General features: G+C 38.4%; 1 protein-coding gene across 1 annotated transcript in view; it reads left to right on the top strand.

The window, feature by feature from the left end:
• Nucleotides 1–836: 836 nt before the first annotated feature.
• LOC144256959 (cytochrome P450 3A9-like) overlaps nt 837–20,551 on the top strand; it is a 45,244-nt gene continuing 25,529 nt past the window's right edge. Inside the window, exons 1-7 of the mRNA XM_077802896.1 lie at nt 837–907; nt 9,673–9,766; nt 12,513–12,565; nt 14,166–14,265; nt 18,268–18,381; nt 18,823–18,911; nt 20,274–20,422. Of these exons, the coding sequence (XP_077659022.1) occupies nt 837–907; nt 9,673–9,766; nt 12,513–12,565; nt 14,166–14,265; nt 18,268–18,381; nt 18,823–18,911; nt 20,274–20,422 (670 nt within the window). The remainder of the gene's footprint in view (nt 908–9,672; nt 9,767–12,512; nt 12,566–14,165; nt 14,266–18,267; nt 18,382–18,822; nt 18,912–20,273; nt 20,423–20,551) is intronic.

Here is a 20,551-nt window from a genome sequence, read left to right on the forward strand (position 1 = left end):
TGGAATCCAACAATGTTGTAGGACATAAAGAGAACAACAAAAAGAGAAATGTGTTCCAGGGAAAATAGATGTTGTCCAGGGGAGGAAGTGGCTCCGTGTGAAGAGGTGGTGTTGAAGGCTTTACCAGATGAAGTTTTTTCTGAGCTGCGTTTTGAAGGATGATTAAGAGTCTTCTGGGCTGGGGCTGTGACTCAGTGGTAGAGGGCTTGCCTAGGGTGTGTGAGGCCCTGGGTTTGATTCTCAGCACTGCATAGAAATAAATAAGGAAAGAAAGAAAGAAGGAAAAACGGTCCATCAACAACAACAAAAATATTTAAAAAAGTCTTCTCTGAGCAAGAGGGCATTGCAAGCAGAGGAAAGTGCACGAGTAGTTATTTAGATATAACTTTTTTTTGGTGGAATTCAAGGATTTTGTAATGAGAAAACCCAAGGAGACAAAAACTGATTAGAGGACATTTAATTCCAATGTTTCACTTGAGTTTCTGATAAGAAGCAATAACCTTTGGGAGTAATGATAACTCTGATCGAGTTTTTTATTAATAATTTTTACAAACCTGAGCTCAAAGATAAAAATGGACATGTCTCATGACTCACTGCCAATTGCCAAGGTGGAGGGGGCATCTGGCTTCTGCAATAGGGGGTGGGGCACAGGTGGTTTTTTTCTACTGGCTGTACATCCAGCTCCACCTCCTTTCCAAGCATACAAATATGCCAGACTGACTTCATTGACTCACAGCTGCTCACAGAAGGCAAGCTTGGCACCTTCGCCAGTGAAAAGATAGCTCACATAGCTGGAAGTCAAACTCAGAGGAGAAAATTTTGGAAGGAAAATAGTGATGGGTCTGATCCCAAACTTTTCCATGGAAACCTGGGCTCTCCTGGGAATCAGCCTGGTGCTCCTCTACCTGTGAGTAACTGTCCCAGTTCCTCTCCTCTTGAAACTTCCCATTTCTGTGACTAGGAGTTTTAGTGATATCATTTGATTTGGAGGATGAACTTCTGATTGAGTCTCAGTTTGTACCTAGATTAATCAGCCGGAGTTCTGTAGAGGCAGATTACAAACAACTTGCCACCTTCTGAAAAGTGATGCACCCTCTGCAAACTTTCAGAATTCTGGGAGTAAAGAGGAGTCTTCATAAGTTTCTGTGTCATTGTTTATCTTTTGTGTTCTATGTGCAGTACAAGAGATGTGTAGAAGGCTTGTATCCTGTGGAACAGGTGGTTCCTGCTTCTCCTCCCACGTCCCAGCACCATTTGTAAAATGCACCAAATGCACCCCAGGTGCTACCACAGGCTCAGACGAGTTCTTCCCTCTGTTCTCTTCCCTTTCACAGGAACAGCCCTCCCTCCAAAAACTCAATTCCTTAGCCCTGAAATATGCAACTACTGCTGAATGATGAAACTACTGAGCAAAGACTTGGGACAAATTTTGAACTTTTTTCTTTAGGTTATCATCAGTGTAGAGATTTGTTTCTTTCTTGATTTGAAATCTAATGGCAGCTTCAAGAGACAGAAGTTAACAAGCCAATTTTGTATTTTAAACATTTTCCCATGATATTCCAGTACAGGAGCATGAATAAAATAATGTAGTAGAAGAATTCCTTTAAATAGTGGGATTCCTGGGCTGGGGTTGTGGCTCAGTGGGAGAGAGCTCATCTGGCATGTGTGAGGCACTGGGTTTGATCTTCAGCACCACATAAAAATAAATAAATAAAATAAAGGTATTGTGTCTGCCAACAACTAAAAAAATATTAAAAAAATAGTGGGATTCCTGTTTTCATGGATCAGGTAAAAAGAGCAGTTATTTCCGCCTGAGGGTAGAAGACATTGCCCCAAGGAGACCTTTGACTTCTATCTTAAATCCACTTTTATGAGAGTTGGCATTAATAATGATGTGAAAATAGAAAATATAAACCTGGTTGTAACAATTGAAGTAAAGGGTGGTATTCAGGCTTTTGTTGCATCTATTTTCCCTCCAGTGGCATTTTAAAATTAATGGAAATGTTTTAATTTCATTCTGTTCAATAGTACAATTTTTTTTGAGGTAAGTTCCTCACGTTCCTTCTGAAGGTCAAAATAGGACTCTAGGATTTTGTATTTGTAAAAACCAATCTGTTTAAAAATGACCCATCTTTTTTGAACAATTGAAGGAATATTAATCTAATACATACATCCATGACGTAGATTGCACATGTCTTTAAATATACCTTCCCAGCTGGTTATTCTTATTCAACAGTTTCCCCATATGCCAGTGTTCTTAATCTCTTACAGCAGATGAGTAAAAGAGAATATGGATGAGGGATGCAATAAAAGGCATCCAGATGGGAGTTATGAAAAAGTGGGAGAATATTCCTCTCTGCTGAGGGAAGAAGGCCCAGAGTGGGGACAGCCCCCACTGGAGGCCACTAGAGAGGCCAACATGATGGTATCAAGTCATCTTCCTGAACTGACACCAGTGAGTGAAATTACCTAGAAGAAATTTAGGCTGAATTGCTCAGGAATTTTTAAGTTCATGTTTGGGGACTTATATCAGATATTCATGTAGCATTGGGAGCCTAATGATGGAATTAGCTGCTCTGAGCTAAGTATTGTGACTTTTGGAGTCTCTCAGGGAATGTGAGAGAGGAGATGATGAGCAGATGTGATTAGGGCCATTGGAGTTTTTGTTGTTATTTAGGGAGGGCCTACCTGTTACCTGCCTGGCTTCATGGCTCCCATTCTTGATCAGTGACTCATGAGCCACTATATACACACAGTCACAATCCCTTGATCTGGATTTCTCTTCCACTTTATAGATATGGGACATATTCACATGGATATTTTAAGAAGCTGGGAATTCCTGGGCCAACACCTCTGCCTTTTTTGGGAACTATTCTTTTTTTAAATTGGTTGTTCAAAACATTACAAAGCTCTTGACATATCATGTTTCATACATTAGATTCAAGTTGGTTATGAACTCCCATTTTTACCCCAAATACAGATTGCAGAATCACATCTGTTACACGTCCACATTTTTACACAATGCCCTATTAGTAACTGTTGTATTCTGCTTCCTTTCCTATCCTCTACTATCCCCCCTCCCCTCCCCTCCCATCTTCTCTCTCTACCCCATCTACTGTATTTCATTTCTCTCCTTGTTTATTTTCCCGTTCCCCTCACTACCTCTTATGTGTAATTTTGTATTACAATGAGGGTATCCCTCCATTACCATGCAATTTTCCTTTTCTCTCCCTTTCCCTCCCACCTAGTGTATCTGTTTAATGTTGATCTTTTCTTCCTGCTCTTCCTCCCTGCTCTGTTCTTAGTTGTTCTCATTATATCAAAGAAGACATTTGGCATTTGTTTTTTAGGGATTGGCTAGCTTCACTAAGCATAATCTGCTCTAGTGCCATCCATTTCCCTGCAAATTCCATGATTTTGTCATTTTTTAGTGCTGCATAATATTCCATGGTGTATAGATGCCACATTTTTTTTTATCCATTCATCTATTGAAGGGCATCTGGGTTGGTTCCACAGTCTAGCAATTGTGAATTGTGCTGCTATGAACATCGATGTGGCAGTATCCCTGTAGTAAGCTCTTTTAAGGTCTTCAGGGAATAGTCCTAGAAGGGCAATAGCTGGGTCAAATGGTGGTTCCATTCCCAGCTTTCCCAGGAATCTCCATACTGCTTTCCAAATTGGCCTCACCAGTTTGCAGTCCCACCAGCAATGTACAAGAGTACCCTTTTCCCCACATCCTCGCCAGCACTTGTTGTTGTTTGACTTCATAATGGCTGCCAATCTTACTGGAGTGAGATGGTATCTTAGGGTGGTTTTGATTTGCATTTCTCTGACTGCTAGAGATGGTGAGCATTTTTTCATGTACTTGTTGATTGATTGTATGTCCTCCTCTGAGAAGTGTCTGTTCAGGTCTTTGGCCCATTTGTAGATTGGGTTATTTGTTTTCTTATTGTTTAATTTTTTGAGTTCTTTGTATACTCTGGATATTAGGGCTCTATCTGAAGTGTGAGGAGTAAAAATTTGTTCCCATGATGTAGGCTCCCTATTTACCTCTCTTATTGTTTCTCTTGCTGAGAAAAAACTTTTCAGTTTAAGTAAGTCCCATTTGTTGATTCTTGTTATTAACTCTTGTGCTATGGGTGTCCTATTAAGGAATTTGGAACCTGACCCCACAATATGTAGATCGGAGCCAACTTTTTCTTCTATCAGACGCAGACTCTCTGATTTGATATCTATCTCCTTGATCCACTTTGAGTTAACTTTTGTGCATGGCGAGAGGAGGGGATTCAGTTTCATTTTGTTGCAAATGGATTTCCAGTTTTCCCAGCACCATTTGTTGAAGATGCTATCCTTCCTCCATTGCATGCTTTTAGCTCCTTTATCAAATATAAGATAGTTGTAGCTTTGTGGATTAGTCTCTGTGTCCTCTATTCTGTACCATTGGTCCACCCGCCTGTTTTGGTACCAGTACCATGCTGTCTTTGTTACTATTGCTCTGTAATATAGTTTGAAATCTGGTATCGCTGTACTGCCTGATTCACGCTTCCTGCTTAGAATTGCTTTTGCTATTCTGGGTCTTTTATTTTTCCATATGAATTTCATGATTGCTTTATCTATTTCTATAAGAAATGCTGTTGGGATTTTGATTGGGATTGCATTCAACCTATGGAGAACTTTTGGTAATATCGCCATTTTGATGATGTTAGTTCTGCCTATCCATTGAACAGTTTATATTTTTCCATCTTCTAAGATCTTCTTCTACTTCTCTTTTTAGGGTTTTGTAGTTTTCTTTGTATAAATCTTTCACATCTTTTGTTAGGTTGATTCCCAAGTATTTTATTTTTTTTTGAGGATATTGTGAATGGAGTGGTTTTCCTCATTTCCATTTCAGAAGTTTTGTTGCTGATATACAGAAATGCCTTTGATTTATGCGTGTTGATTTTATATCCTGCCACTTTGCTGAATTCATTTATTAGTTCTAGTAGTTTCTTTGTAGACCCTTTTGGGTCTTCTGGGTATAGAATCATGTCATATGCAAATAGTGATAATTTAAGTTCTTCTTTTCCTATTTTTATGCCTTTAATTTATTTTGTCTGTCTAATTGCTCTGGCCAGTGTTTCGAGAACTATATTGAACAGAAGTGGTGATAGAGGGCATCCCTGTCTTGTTCCAGGTTTTAGGGGGAATGCCTTCAATTTTTCTCCATTGAGAATGATGCTAGCCTGAGGCTTGGCATAAATAGCTTTTACAATGTCGAGGTAAGTTCCTGTTATCCCTAGTTTTTCTAGTGTTTTGAACATAAAGGGATGCTGTACTTTGTCGAATGCTTTTTCTGTGTCTATCGAGATGATCATATGGTTCTTATCTTTAAGTCTATTGATGTGGTGAATAACATTTATTGATTTCCATATATTGAACCATCCTTGCATCCCAGGGATGAATCCTACTTGGTCATGGTGTACAATTTTTTTGATGTGCCTTTGTATCCGATTCGCCAGAATTTTATTGAGGATTTTTGCATCTAGGTTCATCAGAATATTGGTCTGTAGTTTTCTTTCTTTGAGGTGTCTTTGTCTGGTTTCGGAATCAGGGTGATGTTGGCCTCATAGAATGAATTTGGCTGAGCTCTCTCTTTTTCTATTTCCTGAAATAACTTGAAAAGTATTGGTATTAATTCTTCTTTAAAGGTTTTGTAAAACTCCGCTGTATACCCATCCGGTCCTGGGCTTTTCTTGGTTGGAAGTCTTTTGATTGCTTCTTCTATTTCATCTATTGATATTGGTCTGTTTAAGTTGTGGGTATCCTCCTGACTCAGTCTGGGCAAATCATATGACTTAAGGAATTTATCGATGTCTTCACTATCCTCTATTTTATTGGAATATAGGTTTTCAAAATAATTTCTAATTGTCTTCTGTATTTCTGTAGTGTCTGTTGTAATATTGCCTTTTTCATCCCATATGTTAGTAATTTGAGTTCTCTCTCTTCTTCTCTTCGTTAGCATGGCTAGGGGTCTGTCGATCTTATTTATTTTTTAAAGAACCAACTTTTAGTTTTGTTAATTTTTTCAATAGTTTCTTTTGTTTCAATTTCTTTGATTTCCGCTCTGATTTTAATTATTTCTTGCCTTCTGCTACATTTGCTGTTATTTTGCTCTTCCTTTTCTAGGTCTTTGAGATGGAGTGTGAGCTCATTTATTTGTTGGTTTTTCCTTTTATTGAGGTATAACCTCCAAGCTATGAATTTCCCTCTTAAAACTGCTTTCATTTTGTCCCATAGATTCCGATATGTTGTGTCTGTATTTTCATTTATCTCTAGGAATTTTTTGATTTCCTCCTTTATGTCTTCTGTAACCCATTGATCATTCAGTAACATATTGTTCATTTTCCATGTGATGTAGGATTTTTCCTTCCTTCTTTTATCATTGATTTCCATTTTGATTGCATTATGATCAGATAAAATGCATGGTATTATCTCCACCCCTGTATATTTACTGAGGGATGCCCTATGGCATAATATATGGTCTATTTTTGAGAAGGATCCATGTGCTGTTGAAAAAAAAGTATAGCCACTTGATGTTGGATGATATATTCTATATATGTCAGTTAAGTCTAGGTTGTTGATTGTGATATTGAGTTCTATAGTTTCTTTATTCAACTTTTGTTTGGAAGATCTGTCCAATGGTGAGAGAGGTGTGTTGAAGTCACCCATAATTATTGTGTTGTGGTCTATTTGATTCTTGAACTTGAGGAGAATTTGTTTCATGAATGTCGCAGCACCATTATTTGGTGCATAAATATTGATAATTGTTATGTCTTGTTGGTGAATGGTTCCTTTTAACAGTATATAATGTCCTTCCTTATCCCTTCGATTTTATTCGATATGAGGATGGCCACTCCTGCCTGCTTACGAGGACCGTGTGCTTGGTATATTTTTTCCCAACCTTTTACCTTCAGCCTGTGTATGTCTTTTCCAATCAGATGTGTCTCCTGGAGGCAGCATATTGTTGGGTTTGTTTTCTTAATCCATATTTCCAGCCTATGTCACTTTATTGGAGAGTTTAAGCCATTAACGTTTAGAGTTACTATTGATGTATGGTTTGTACTTCCAGCCATGTTTGATTATTTATCTTCTTTTAGTTTGTTTCTCCAAGATTAGCTTTCCCCCCGCCCTCTGACTTTATAGAGGCACTTCCCACTGATGGTTTTGGTCATTGTTTTTCATTTCTTCCTCATGTAATGTTTTGCTCAAGATGCTTTGCAATGCTGGTTTTCTGGCTACGAATTCTTTTAGCTTTTGTTTATCCTGGAAGATTTTTATTTTGCTGTCATACCTGAAGCTTAATTTTGCTGGATACAAAATTCTTGGTTGGCATCCATTGTCTTTCAGTGTTTGAAATACATTGTTCCAGGATCTTCTCACTTTCAGCATCTGTGATAAAAAATCCGTTGTTAACCTTATTGGTTTACCCCTAAATGTAATCTGCCTCTTTTCTCTTGTAGCTTTTAATATTTTCTCTTTGTTCTGTATGTTGGATATCTTCATAACAATGTGTCTTGGGGTTGGTCTACTGTGATTTTGTGTGCTCGGTGTCCTGTATGCATCTACAATTTGTATATCTGTTTCCTTTTTTATTTCTGGAAAGTTTTCTGTAAGTATTTCATTCAGCAGGTTACTCATTCCCTTGGTATGAATCTCTGTGCCTTCTTCTATCCCGATGACTTGTAAGTTTGGGTTTTTTATGTTATCCCAAATCTCTTGGATGTTTTTCTCGTGATTTTTTACCAGCCTGAGTTGGCTAGACTCCTTTCAAGATGATATATTTTGTCTTCATTATCTGACGTTCTGGCTTCTACGTGCTCCACTCTGTTGGTGATACTCTCGATTGAGTTTTTAATTTGGTTTATCATTTCCTTCATTTCTAGAATTATTGTTTGATTTTTTAAAATAATCTCTATCTCCTGATAAAGATGCTTAACTTCTTCTTTTATCTGTTTATGTAATTCATTTTCAATGTGATCTTTAGGGTTCTTTTCCATCTGTCTAAGGTGTTCCTTGAGTTCTTTATATGGCCATTTTTCTGATGACTCTAGGTCCTCCTGAATATTTAGGCTGTCCTTCATTGTTTGTACTCCTTTTCTTCCTTGCTTTTTTATGCTCATGTTACTTCTTGTTCTGTTTGACTGTTGAGTTACTGTTTACTCTTATAGATTTATTTGATGCTTGGGAGGAGAGATATTAGAAGAGAAGGGAAGAAGTCACTAAAGAGAATGAGTGTAGGCAGGTAGAATTCAGGAAAGTGGAAGTAAGAAAATTGAAAAGAAATGAAAAGACAGAAGAAAAAAAGTGAAAAGAAAGACAGAGAAAACGAAAAAATAAAAATTTAAAACAAAAAACAACAACAACAAAAAATTATAGTGATAATAAAAAATGGAAGTTAAAGTTTAAAAAATAATAGTAACCATAATAGAATAAAAAGAATTAAAAAATTGAAACCATTAATAAGAAAGTTAAAGAACAACAACTACGTCAACAACACAAAGTAAAAATAAAATAAAAAAGTACTAATAATGATCATTAAAAAAATAATAATAAATGCAGTCATAGAGCTCGATTAACTTCTCTTCCAGTAGGTGGAGCTATGCCCACTGGGCCAGGCTTCTCTTCTTGATAGGTGGGAACCAATCACTGTGTCTCAGCTCTTCTTTCCAGACTGTGCAGGTCTCCAATCCTGAGTGCCTAGGGCCTTCTCTTGTGGTTCCTCAATCCAGGCCCCGCTCACCTGTGACGCTTACCACAATACTGGCTACATGCTGGGTCTGCTGCTCCTGGGAGCTCTGTTTTCATGGATGCCTGGCCACACCCTTTCTGTTTGTCTCCCTCAGACCATAAGTTTGTATGGCTTGGGGCTGAGGGCCCCCAGTGAACTTGTTTGCCCTCAGGTAGCAACTCCCCTGGTAGCTGGTGCAAGCAATAGCCAGGAGTTCTGTGCTGCAGGTCCCACATCCCTCCTGATTCCCTGGGTCCGGCTATGGTGCTCAGTTGGCTTTTACCTCTGTGAGTTCAGGTGGGCCGACTAGTTATTTCAGTGGGATTGTTAGTGCTGAGACATGAGAAGCATGCGAACCAGAGAGAATATTAAAAAAAAAAAGAGGGGGTGTACTGAGCTTTCTTTGTCTCAGGTACTTACAATCCGCTGCTGATTACGCATTCAGCTTCTCTGCTGGGAGCGAAGTGAAAGAGGCAGCAGATGGGAGCAAAGCACCCACGGCTCTGAGCAGAAAAGTGTCTTTCTTTCAATCTCTTTGTTTTTTCTGCTGCTTGGCAAGGTGGTCCGCTACAGATTAAAGGTGATAGGAGCTCTAACAAGCTGCGTGAAATCTCAATTAAAGCCGCTGCTCAGAGCCCCACACTCAGCACTTCAGCAACCCCCGTACGCAGCGGCCATCTTCTACCAGACTCAAGTTTTTTACCTAATCATTGTGCCTCTTGTGGCAGGAAGTTATCTCTAAGTGGTGTTGGAAAACAGAATGTGCCATTGGAGTTTTTGTTGTTATGTATCACCTACATGTTACCTCCCTCATTGCCTGGTCCAGTTTCTGAGTCAGAGACTGGTCAGGCCCTTATCTATAGAATGACAATCAGGGTGCCCTGGCTTTCTATTTCACTTTATAGATATGGAACCTATTCTCATGGGCTATTTAAGAAGCTGGGAATACCTGGGCCAACACCTCTGCCTTTATTTGGAACTCTTCTGCACTACCGCAAGGTGAGTGTGCTTGAGCTCCCTCTATTTTTTCTCCTGAGTACAAATGCCAGTTTAGTGCCATCAGTAAAAATGTCCATCTTCAGGAGAAATTTAGTAGTTTTTATCCTTTGAGAAACAATGTTCAGGCCCCTCCTGGAGCATGGCCAGGTTTTCCCTGGAGCTCTGATGTCAGCTCTTCAAGAGCCTCAGTGGAACAGCTCGTATCTCTGGTACATCTGCATTTGATCTTCACGATGTTGTTCAGACTTTGAATTCATCATAAAAAAGATGTTTAACTTGCTGGGTGCACATTTCCAGGACGATTAGTATTTGAGCAAAAAGTCTGTGAAAGAGGGCATGGTAAACACCTTCAAACACTCCTATTCTTTGCAAGATCTCATGAGTCCCTTTGTAAATAAAAAATCCTCATTAATGTCATTGAAACTACAGTTTCTGAAGTAACCCAAGCATTCATAAGTCAATAATTTGCACATACTTAATTTCTGAATGTGCAAATACCCTGTGGTTATTTCCATGGCTTCACCCAAGTTTTACTTCCTGTGACATATTTGGAGGATTTACCAGATGAAATGACAGCATTCTGCATTTCTTCTTATCATTCAAAGATAGCACCCTAGCAGTGAGTCTTAGCAATGAATAAGTATGAATGGGATGAGGTAGCCCTTGTCTATGGATTTCACATAATTAAACACAAGCTGTGTATTGTTTTTCAACAAAGGCAGTATCACATATAAAATGAGCAGTAATCACATGATTTACAAAAATTAAAATTTAAGTTAACTGAATGGAATGTAACATGTTCCACAAGAAATGTGAATTTTCATCAAGCCTTTGTCATTAACCCATTTAGATATCTGACTCAGGGCCTGACTACTGACAGAAATTCATGAGCTCAAAACCAGAGGCCAGAAAAATAGGCTACACTCTGCTCAGATTATCTCTTCCAAACACTGAGGCTTATTTATCACACTCTAATTCTATAATTCTGAGCAGAATTATAGACCCCCCTGAGAATTATAGACCCCCTGACCCCCTGAGAATTCCATTCTGCTATTCCTGCTGAAAAGGCATTATTTCCTATTCACGCTTTCCAGATCAACAGTATACTAGACAGGCTGTAAGATCCACATAATTGGGGGTCTCCCTGTGCATCATGAAAACATCATCCCTGAAACATAGCAATAGGAAGATTTCTTTTTAAGTGTTAGAAGAAAAAACTTAGAGCAAGTACTTAATTTGTTGACTCCCATGGGTAGGAGTGGCATCTCTCCATCTTTTCCACGTTGAGCTGGAAAAACGGAAGATGACTCCATTTTGACAATCCTTACTTATTCTTTCTCACTCCACAACATGCATGAGAATCACTGTTATGGTGGTGGTATCCCTCAGAAGCTCATGTGTGAGGCAATGTAAAAAAGTTCAGAAATAAAGTGATTGAATTATGAAAGCCTTAATCTACTCTACACTATTTCCTCAGTAAGGATTAACTGGGGGCAACTGTAAGCAGGTAGGGTGTTGGTGGAAGAGGTGGGTCACTGAGGGCCTGGCTTCAGGGCATACATTTTGTCCCTGGTTAGTGGAGTTTCTGTCTGCTTCCTGATGCCACGTCCTGAGCTGCTTTATTCCTTCACACTCTTCTGCCATGTTATTCTGCCTCACCACAGACCACAGCAACAGAGGAAGCGATGTATGAACTGAGACCTCTGAAAATGTGAGCCCAGTAAATCTTAGTTTTCTACATGGTTCTTGTCAGGGTCACAGTAGTGAAATATCCAGCTAAACTACTCACATCAATAAGGTCAACTTAGAGGTGACTGGTGCCTTGAACTTCCTCATTTCCCCAGTATTCTAGGGAGATTCATGAGAGAAATGAAAAAAGATCTGGGGAAAAATGAGTGAAGTGGCCTTGAGAATGTCCCTGGGAAACTCACTCACTTTCTCTCAGCTTTGATTTTTTTCACATTCAGGTGGAGGGAATGATTCAAAGTTGGCAGGATTTCAAAACAGTCCATGCACATGAGAAAATGATACAGAAAACTAGACTTGCTTCATATTCATACTCAAGGATAACTAGTGAAACTGTGGCACACAGCTGTAGTCCCAACCACTCTGGAGGCTGAGGCAGGAGAATCACAAATTCAAGGTCATTGTAGGAAACATGGCAATACCTTGTCTAAAAAAAAAAAAAAAAGAGGATAATTTCTTCAATATGTACAATGCTTCAAGAAAATTCAAGATGGACTCTAAATTCCCTTTTCTAATATGCCTCAGTCTGGCTGGGCACAAATTAACCGAGCCGCCACAAAGTCTTGTAGGTTCAAACAGCAACTCTTTATGCCCGAACTCTCACCCGCACTCTACACACACTTCCTGGAAACACACTCCCTCCACTGGCCTGAACTCCAAAGAAGTGAGTGCCTAAAGCAACAGGATCCGCCCTAATCCCAGCAGGATCCGCCCTAATCCTGGAGCCACCCTAATCCCAGAGCAGGGTCACCTTTCAACCATTCCCTCTAGCAAAATGCCAGGCCTCATTCCGACTAAACTGTGGCTCTCAACACTAATATCCCATTTATTTTCTCTTCTTTGCCTTTGGATGTCTTAGAATAAGAGCTTCCCTCTAACTGCCAGTGATGGACCATATTCCAGTCTGATTTCAAGGGATTGGAATCATTGGTTCCTGAATTAGAAGCAGGGTTCAATATTTTCAAAATAACAATATAAATTCTCTTGTTTCTCCACCCAGGGTTTTTGGCAGTATGATGTCCAATGTCATGAAAAGTATGGGAAAATGTGGGGGTGAGTATTTTGGAAACTTCCCTTTGGTCGACTTGTTGGATGAGGCACTCCAGGGCAAGAGGACAATGCCTGTCTAGAGCTATTACTGGGAATTAATTATCATAAAGCTTTTAGAGGCTCCTCCTCCTGCCAAGGGTCCCATATTTCACCAGGTGTCAAGGTTCAAAGCCAAGAATGTCATACTTCTGACTTTTCTCAGTCTCTGATGACCCAAAAACTCTTGGCCTCACCTTCTCTCCAGTGCCCAGCCTCTACCCCCTTTTCCATTTTTTTCTTCATTAGGAGCCTTTAATACTGCATAGGAGGCATTAAGTCAGACCTTCCTAAAATGTTCACCATGCATGGCTTAATCTCCTTTCAAGATTGCCACATTGAATAAAAGTGACCTTTATATAAATTTTGGGGTTATTATGTACTTTTGAAAGAAAAGCTGAGAGAGAGTTGAATAGATTGGGAAATGATTTGACCTCTGCTTTCTTTTATTTTAACTTTCTCTGCAAGTGTAAAGTCTTGGGGATTTCATTTGTTTTTCCCTGTCAATTAGGAGTTTTCAATAGAAGTGTACACAGGGATTTCTCTGCCTACCTCATTTTACTGACTTTGAAGAATGGATGGTCAGTACATTTTAAACCACTGTGTTTCCATGACCTTGTGTACTTCATAATCTGCTAGGGTAACATCAGCTAATTTCAACAGCCATTTTCTTAATAATGCTTGGTGAAAGCAGCTCCAGAGGTATTATTGTAGTTCTTGTGTTCTATAAGCAAGTGGGAGATGGCTTTGCCTCTTCCTCCCTCTTCATCTTCTCTCATCAAGTCCTAAAAACTGCAGAGCTGGCCCTATAATCCTGCCTAACTGGCATGGCTCATAAAAGCCATTTTTTGAGTGGAAAGAGCATACAGGACTGAGTCCCACTGATACAACCCCAGCTGTCTCTTGCATCTTAAGCACTTGTAAGAACTTAATAATTTACTTGTCTACTTTTCTCTAATTTAATATCCTTTCACATCAGAAGAAACAATTAAAGCATAAAAAGAGAACCTTCAGAAGTGGATAAAATCTTTGCCTCCTGCACTTAATTTATGGTGTTAATATTCACAATATACAAACAACCCAATAAGCTTAACACCAAAAAATCAAATAACCCAATCAATAAATGGGCAAAAGAACTGAGCAGACCCTTCTCAAAAGAAGAAATACAAACGATCAATTAATATATAAAAAACGTTCAACATATCTAGCAATTAGAGAAGTGCAGATTAAAACTGCACTGATTATGAAATATTTTTAAATACAAAAATTATTGGAGAATGAGATAGAAAACATGTACGCACCATTTAGACATCTCCGACCAGGCTCTTCTTATAAAGATTTTTTTTCATCTTTAAATATCTCTTCCCTGCTTCAGTTACATGACCTTTATTTTATATGGCCAGAATCTTGTTGTGTGTCATCACCTACCTTGAACTTGTATCTAGTGTCACTGTGCATTCTAGAGTCAGGCATATGGATTATGGAATATCAGTTTGGATTCCTGGGTGTTGCTCCAACTGAAAAATATGGCTTAGTAGGTTTAATGAGCTCTTCTTTCCCACCACAGATTGTATGATGGTCCACAGCCTGTGTTGGTTATTACGGATCCAGAGATGATCAAAACAGTTCTGGTGAAAGAACATTATTCTGTTTTTACAAATCATCCGGTAAGCATTCATTTTTTTAAATTTCTTTTTTCTTTTTTTATTGATTTTTTAAAAAATAAATGACAGCAGAATGCATTATTACACATATGTAACACAATTTTTCATATCTATGTTTGTATATGGTTGTATGTTGACACCAATTCATGTCTTCATACATGTACTTTGGATAATGATGTGTATCACATTACATCATTTTTGCTAACCCCGCCCCTTTCCTTTCCCTGCAACCCCTCTGCCCTATCTAGAGTTCATCCATTCCTCCCATGCTCCCCTTCCCCAACCCACTATGAATCAGCTTCCTTATATCAGAGAAAACATTCGAGCATTTGTTTTTTTTTTGGGATTGGTTAACTTCACTTAGCATTATCTTCTCCAGTGCTATCCATTTACCTTCAAATGCCATGATTTCATTCTCTTTTATTGTGGAGTAAAATTCCATTGTGTATATATTCCCACCCTTTTTTTTATCCTTTCATCCACTGAAGAGCATCTAGGTTGGTTCTACAGTTTAGCTATTGTGAATTGTGCTGCTATAAACACTGATGTGGCTGTGTCCTGTAGTATGCTGATTTTAAGTCCTTTGGGTATAGACCAAGGAGAGGGATAGCTGGGTCAAATGATGGTTCCATTTCAAGATTTCCAAGGAATCTCCATACTACTTTCCATATTGGCTGCACCAATTTGCAATCCCACCAACAATGTATGACTGTGCCTTTTTCTCCCAACATTCATTGTTGTTTATCTTCATAATAATTGCCATTCTGACTGGAGTGACATGATAGTGGTTTTGATTTGCATTTCTCTGATTACTAGAGATGATGAATAGTTTTTCATATATTTGTTGATTGAGTGTATGTCATTTTCTGTGAAGTGTATGCTCAGGTCATTTTAAAAAATACAAATATATATTGATTAAATTTGTGTCTTGGAGTAATCACAGCTTCACAGAAATTTGCTCCAAAACTGTTCAGGTAGGTTTCATATAACTTTTCTTCTGTTTTTTCCAATTGACATGCTTTGAATATCATATTACTTATCTCTGAATGTAGTCTATTCCTGTTACTAGAGTAACCAGAAATTGACATTGATACAATCCACAGAACTTATTTAGATTTCATCAGTTTTATGTGCCTGTGTATGTGTGTGCCTATGTACAATTGGGCAAAATTGCTGCTGTGGATAAATCCATATAATCATCAGCTTTCTTGGGATATAGTGATCCCCAAGGCTCCCTCTTGCTAGTCTTTTAAAGTCCTGATGGGTCACTTGTATTTTCCTCTTAACAGGGTCTCCATAAGAGCAAGTATTGTCTTTTATGGGGGAGGCTAATACATGAAAAGCTTTGCCTCTGACTTCTATGTTGTTCTTGTTTCTCTCCTAAAAGTTATAGACTTTACAATTTACATAAAAACCTATGATCTATGTCATGCTCATTGTAAAACACGGTGAGGGTTCATTTGTTGTTGTTGTCTTGTTTTGTTGGCCTGTGACAGTCCAGTTGTTTCAGTACCATCTTTAGAAAGACTGTCCTCCCTCTGATCATTCTGTTTTCACCATTGTCAAGCATCCATTTGGGCTGGTAGGGTGTGTCTATTTCTCACTCTGTTTTATTTTAGTTGTGCCTGTGCTCTTCTCTCCATTGTGTTTTTTCTTGCAATGAGTCTCATTACCATTTTAAGTACCTACCTTGGGGGATGGTGACTATGTTAATAAAGCAAAGGAAAAAATATGTTATCATCTTGGGGCCAGGGTTGTGTGGCTCAGTGGTAAAGTGCTTGCCTAACATGTGTAAAGTGCTGGGTTCAGTCCCCTGCACCACATAAAAAAAAAAAAACAAATAAAATAAAGATATTGTGTCCGTCTACAACTATATATATTTTAACCAAGAAGTTACCATCTTAACTTTTCTTTTTTTTCCATTTTTAAAATTTACTTTTTTAAATTTTTAAAAATTTTTTTATTGTTGGTTGTTCAAAACATTACATAGTTATTGACATATCATATTTCACACTTTGATTCAAGTGGGTTATGAACTCCCATTTTTACCCTGTATACAGATTGCAGAATCACATCAGTTACACTTCCATGCATGCATTTGCCCCTTAGTTCAAAACGATGTGACACCTCATCTGGGGGAGTCCCTAGTATTATTATCAGAACAGGGCAGACTAGTGGCCTCTCTCAGTGGGTTTTATTGTAATGACCTGGTCTTTGCCTCTGGCTTATTGGTTTTTCTGATGACTTCATAGCCTCAGAATGCTGAGCTGACTTCTCAAACTCCTGTCTCCTGGTGTGTTAAGTTAGCATTAGAGACTATCATACTGTTTAACTCCTAATTTTCTCTTATGTTTGTTAACCTGCTAAGACTGACTCAATTTGTCTGTTTCACTCCCACTTTATTTATTTATTTATTTATTTATTTATTTAGAGAGAGATTTTTTTTTAATATTCGGCAGACACAACATCTTTGTTTGTATGTGGTGCTGAGGATTGAACCTAGGCCGCACGCATGCAAGGCGAGCGCGCTATCGCTTGAGCCACATCCCCAGCCCTCCCACTTTATTTATGTTGGTCCTTTAATTTTTCATACAAGTTCAGAATAAGCTTGTCTGCAAAAACCCACTTGGTGAGATTTTGATAAGAATTCAATCAAATCTATAGAATAATTTGGAGAAAATCTGTATCATTTCTGGATTGAATCTTTCAATCCATGTTATGCTTCTCCATTTCTTGAGATTTTCTTTAATATCTTTGATCAACATTTTATAGTTTTCAGCATAGCAATCCTGTACTTTTTTTTTATATCTGTTCCTAATGTGTTTCATTTTCTTTGGAGTGACAGTGAATAGTATTGTATTTTTAATGTTTTTTTTCACATTTCCCTTGTTGTTATATAGAAATGTAGCTTGTTTTTGCATGTTAATACTGTATCTTACACCTTGGTGAACCTATTTATTACTTCTAGAAGTTTTAAAATATTCTTTGAGATTTTCCACATTGGTAATTTTGTCCCCTGAAGACAGGGTCACTTCAGGTTCTTTCATTTCCAATTTACATGCCTTTTAAAAAACATTGTCCCATTGCTCCAGTAAGGATTTACAGTATGGTAATATTGGATAAGAATGATAAAAGTAGAAAACATTAAATTGTTACTGATCTTAGGAGAATAGATTCACCATTTCACCAGTAAATGTTATGTTAGCTGAAGGTCTTTGTTGTTGGTGTTGGGTTTTTTAGTATATAGAGTCTCTTTCAGATTGAAGAAGTTTTTTTTTTCTTCCTAGTGTTTTGAGCTTTCATCATGAATGAGCACTGGATGTATACCTTTATAAATAAAACACAGTGTTGGAAGCTGAATGACAGCTTCGAGCAGGTTGGATTGACAGGCCAGTCTCAAGCTGGGAAACATAATTATCTTTCCTTTTCCTTCTGTCCCTCCATGTGTGTGTAGTGGGGGATGATTCAAAAAAAGTACTTCCATATAATTGCATTATTTTTTCAGAATTGAGAAGTTCCTAATCTTTTAAGTTATTAGCTACTATTTTTAAGTGGCTATATCCTGGCATCCCTTGCAAGATATTCATGCTGTACATATATGGAAAAGCATAACTGGTCTGGGCAACCTAGTTTTCCAAGGTTATCTGGATGACTGTCATCAATCAGTTTTTTCCTGTGCTGCCTGTATAGGATGCCCTAGGTCATAATGCTCTCTGTCCCCTGGGAGAACAGTTTACCTACCATGAGGGGCCTTTGTATTTACACAGCAGATGTAATATAAATACTGAACACGCATCTGGTGGCTGGGTACCCCCTCTACCCTCACAAGAGAAGAGGAATTTGGGATAAAAGTTTATGGAGCATCTAGCACAGGGCCTGCCCCCTAGTAGACACTCAGTAAATAACTGATTAAAAAAACTGATGCCTGTTTAACAAGTTCTCTACAATGTGGAGACTTCCAAAACACTACCTCATACAAAATGTCTTTTTCTTTGTGAACTTTAGGTAGTTTTGCCATTGGGATTTGTGCAAAAATCTCTCTTTGCAGCAAGGGATGAAGAGTGGAAGAGACTTCGAGTCTTGCTGTCACCAGTGTTCTCCAGTGGGAAACTCAAGGAGGTAATAAACTAAGAGGACTTTAGTTAGAAACTTAAATAAGGATTTGGGGATGGGACATACGTGAGAATATCATCGTTTTCCAAAGAATATTCCACTAAGTTTGAAATTCCTAATTAAAAAAAAACTAAAAGTAAATATCAGAAAGGTCAATAGAGTAGAAGGAAGGGAACAGAGGGAAGGAAGAGAGGAGAGAAAGGGGAAGTATTGGGAGTTAGAACAAATTATTTTTCCATGCTTTTATAATTATTTCAAAAGGAAACATTGTTATGTATAAATAAAAAGAACTAATTAAAAATTTCAAATCACCTTTTGTCTTTATGTCCTAGAAGAGATATTATTTGATTCATTATAAATATCTCATACTTTATAATCCTGGGAAAACCAGAGCCTCGGGGACTCGATTCTCCTCTAACTGTGGGTGGAGTTGTATTTTGTGCTTAGATGATCCCCATCATTAACCAAAATGGAGACGCATTGGTGAAGTACCTGAGCCAGGAAGTGAAGAAAGGCGAGCCTGTCACTGTGAAAGAGTAAGTAGCAGGCAGCTCTGGGGTTCTGAGCTGTTTTAAGACCTTCCAGCAACCTGCCAGGGAACTGAAATTACCACTGTTGAGCTACTCCCCTGACCAGACAAAAGTAAGTGTGTGCTGTCACAACCACAATGGGCCACCCAAGGAGGAGAGGCTCCTAGGATGAGGCAGGGTGCTGGGACATCTGTGTACAAAAACAGAATTAGTTTATCTGCTTGATCATCAATGTGGATATTATGTAAGTCAAAACACATGTTTTACAATGAAGAACATGATCACTCAGAAGTTGAGGGTAGAGCCTAGGGAATGTTGGATGGGGGGAAGTTTCTGGTACCTATTGAGCAGGGATAGAAAGATATAACACAGGGCTAGGGTTGTAGCTCAGTGGCAGAACACTTGCCTAGCATGTGTAAGGCACTGAGTTTGATCCTCAACACCACATAAAAATAAACTGATAAAATAAAGGCATGCTGTCCTCTACAACTAAAACAAATTATTTTAAAAAATTTTAAAAAGAAAGATACAATGCAGGCTATGGAACAACAAATCTCTTCATGGTTGCACTGAGAATATCAGCAAAATACAAAATATGAAATATTCTCACCACTTCTTTCTCCAGTCTCAACAGAGATAAGGTCCTGAAAGGATATGGATTACAACTACCATATCATTTGTTGTATAAAATGGGTTATTTTGACCCATGAACAACCACTGATACTGTCTTGGGAAATCTGAGAGAATATGTTCCCCAAGTTGTGAGCTCATCCAAGTACATTTTGAGGAAATTTTCAATGTTTTAAATGAGGATATTCTTACTCATTCCCTTTTGCGAGATTCTGCCCTTGGGGCCACTTTGGGTCCTGGAGTGCAGGACCTCTCAGGAGCTGTAGCAGTGGGTGAGAGAAGGGGGGACAATATTTCTGCCTCTCAGAACAGGGTGTTGCTGTTATGTGATGTGCTAGAGAGGAATCAGCTCTGGGTACAGACTGTGCTAGGCAGGACCTAGGTCAAGGTCACCTATCTTGGATCCCCTACCAGGAGTCAATTATAACGCCCTGGTCCTGCTGAAGCTCCATACTTAATCATCTTTTATCATCTACACTCCACTCACTGATGTAATTTATCTGATTATGGGTGTCTGTCTCTCTGTGACTGAACTCCTTGAGCTCACTACCCTAGTGTCCCTAACTCCCCTGGCACAGGGGCAGCTGCCTCATGGCATTTGATAGAAGCATGGACTAGTCATTTGATCAACAGATATTTCTGACAGTGTGTGAATGTGCTCATATCACTTCTTCCAGCATGTGTAGTAGGAGAGTACAGCAGTTCAGATTAAAATTTTACATTTCTTTCTCTACTCAGAATTTTGGGGAGCTACAACATGGACGTGATCATTAGCACATCTTTTGGAGTTAATGTCAATTCCCTCAACAATCCACAAGATCCATTTGTGAATAAAGCCAAGAAGGTCCTTGGTTCAGATGTCTTCCATCCAATTTTTCTTATAATTAGTATGTGGATCACTGTTTCTTTTTTTCTTTTAAAATAACAACTTCATTAAGATATTATTTACATACTATATGATTCCTTAAAATGTAAAACTCCATAATTTTTAGCATGATAAATGATATGTGCAGCCC

This window comes from Urocitellus parryii, chromosome 9, assembly GCF_045843805.1.
Source record: "Urocitellus parryii isolate mUroPar1 chromosome 9, mUroPar1.hap1, whole genome shotgun sequence".
NCBI classification, from domain to species: Eukaryota; Metazoa; Chordata; class Mammalia; order Rodentia; family Sciuridae; genus Urocitellus; species Urocitellus parryii.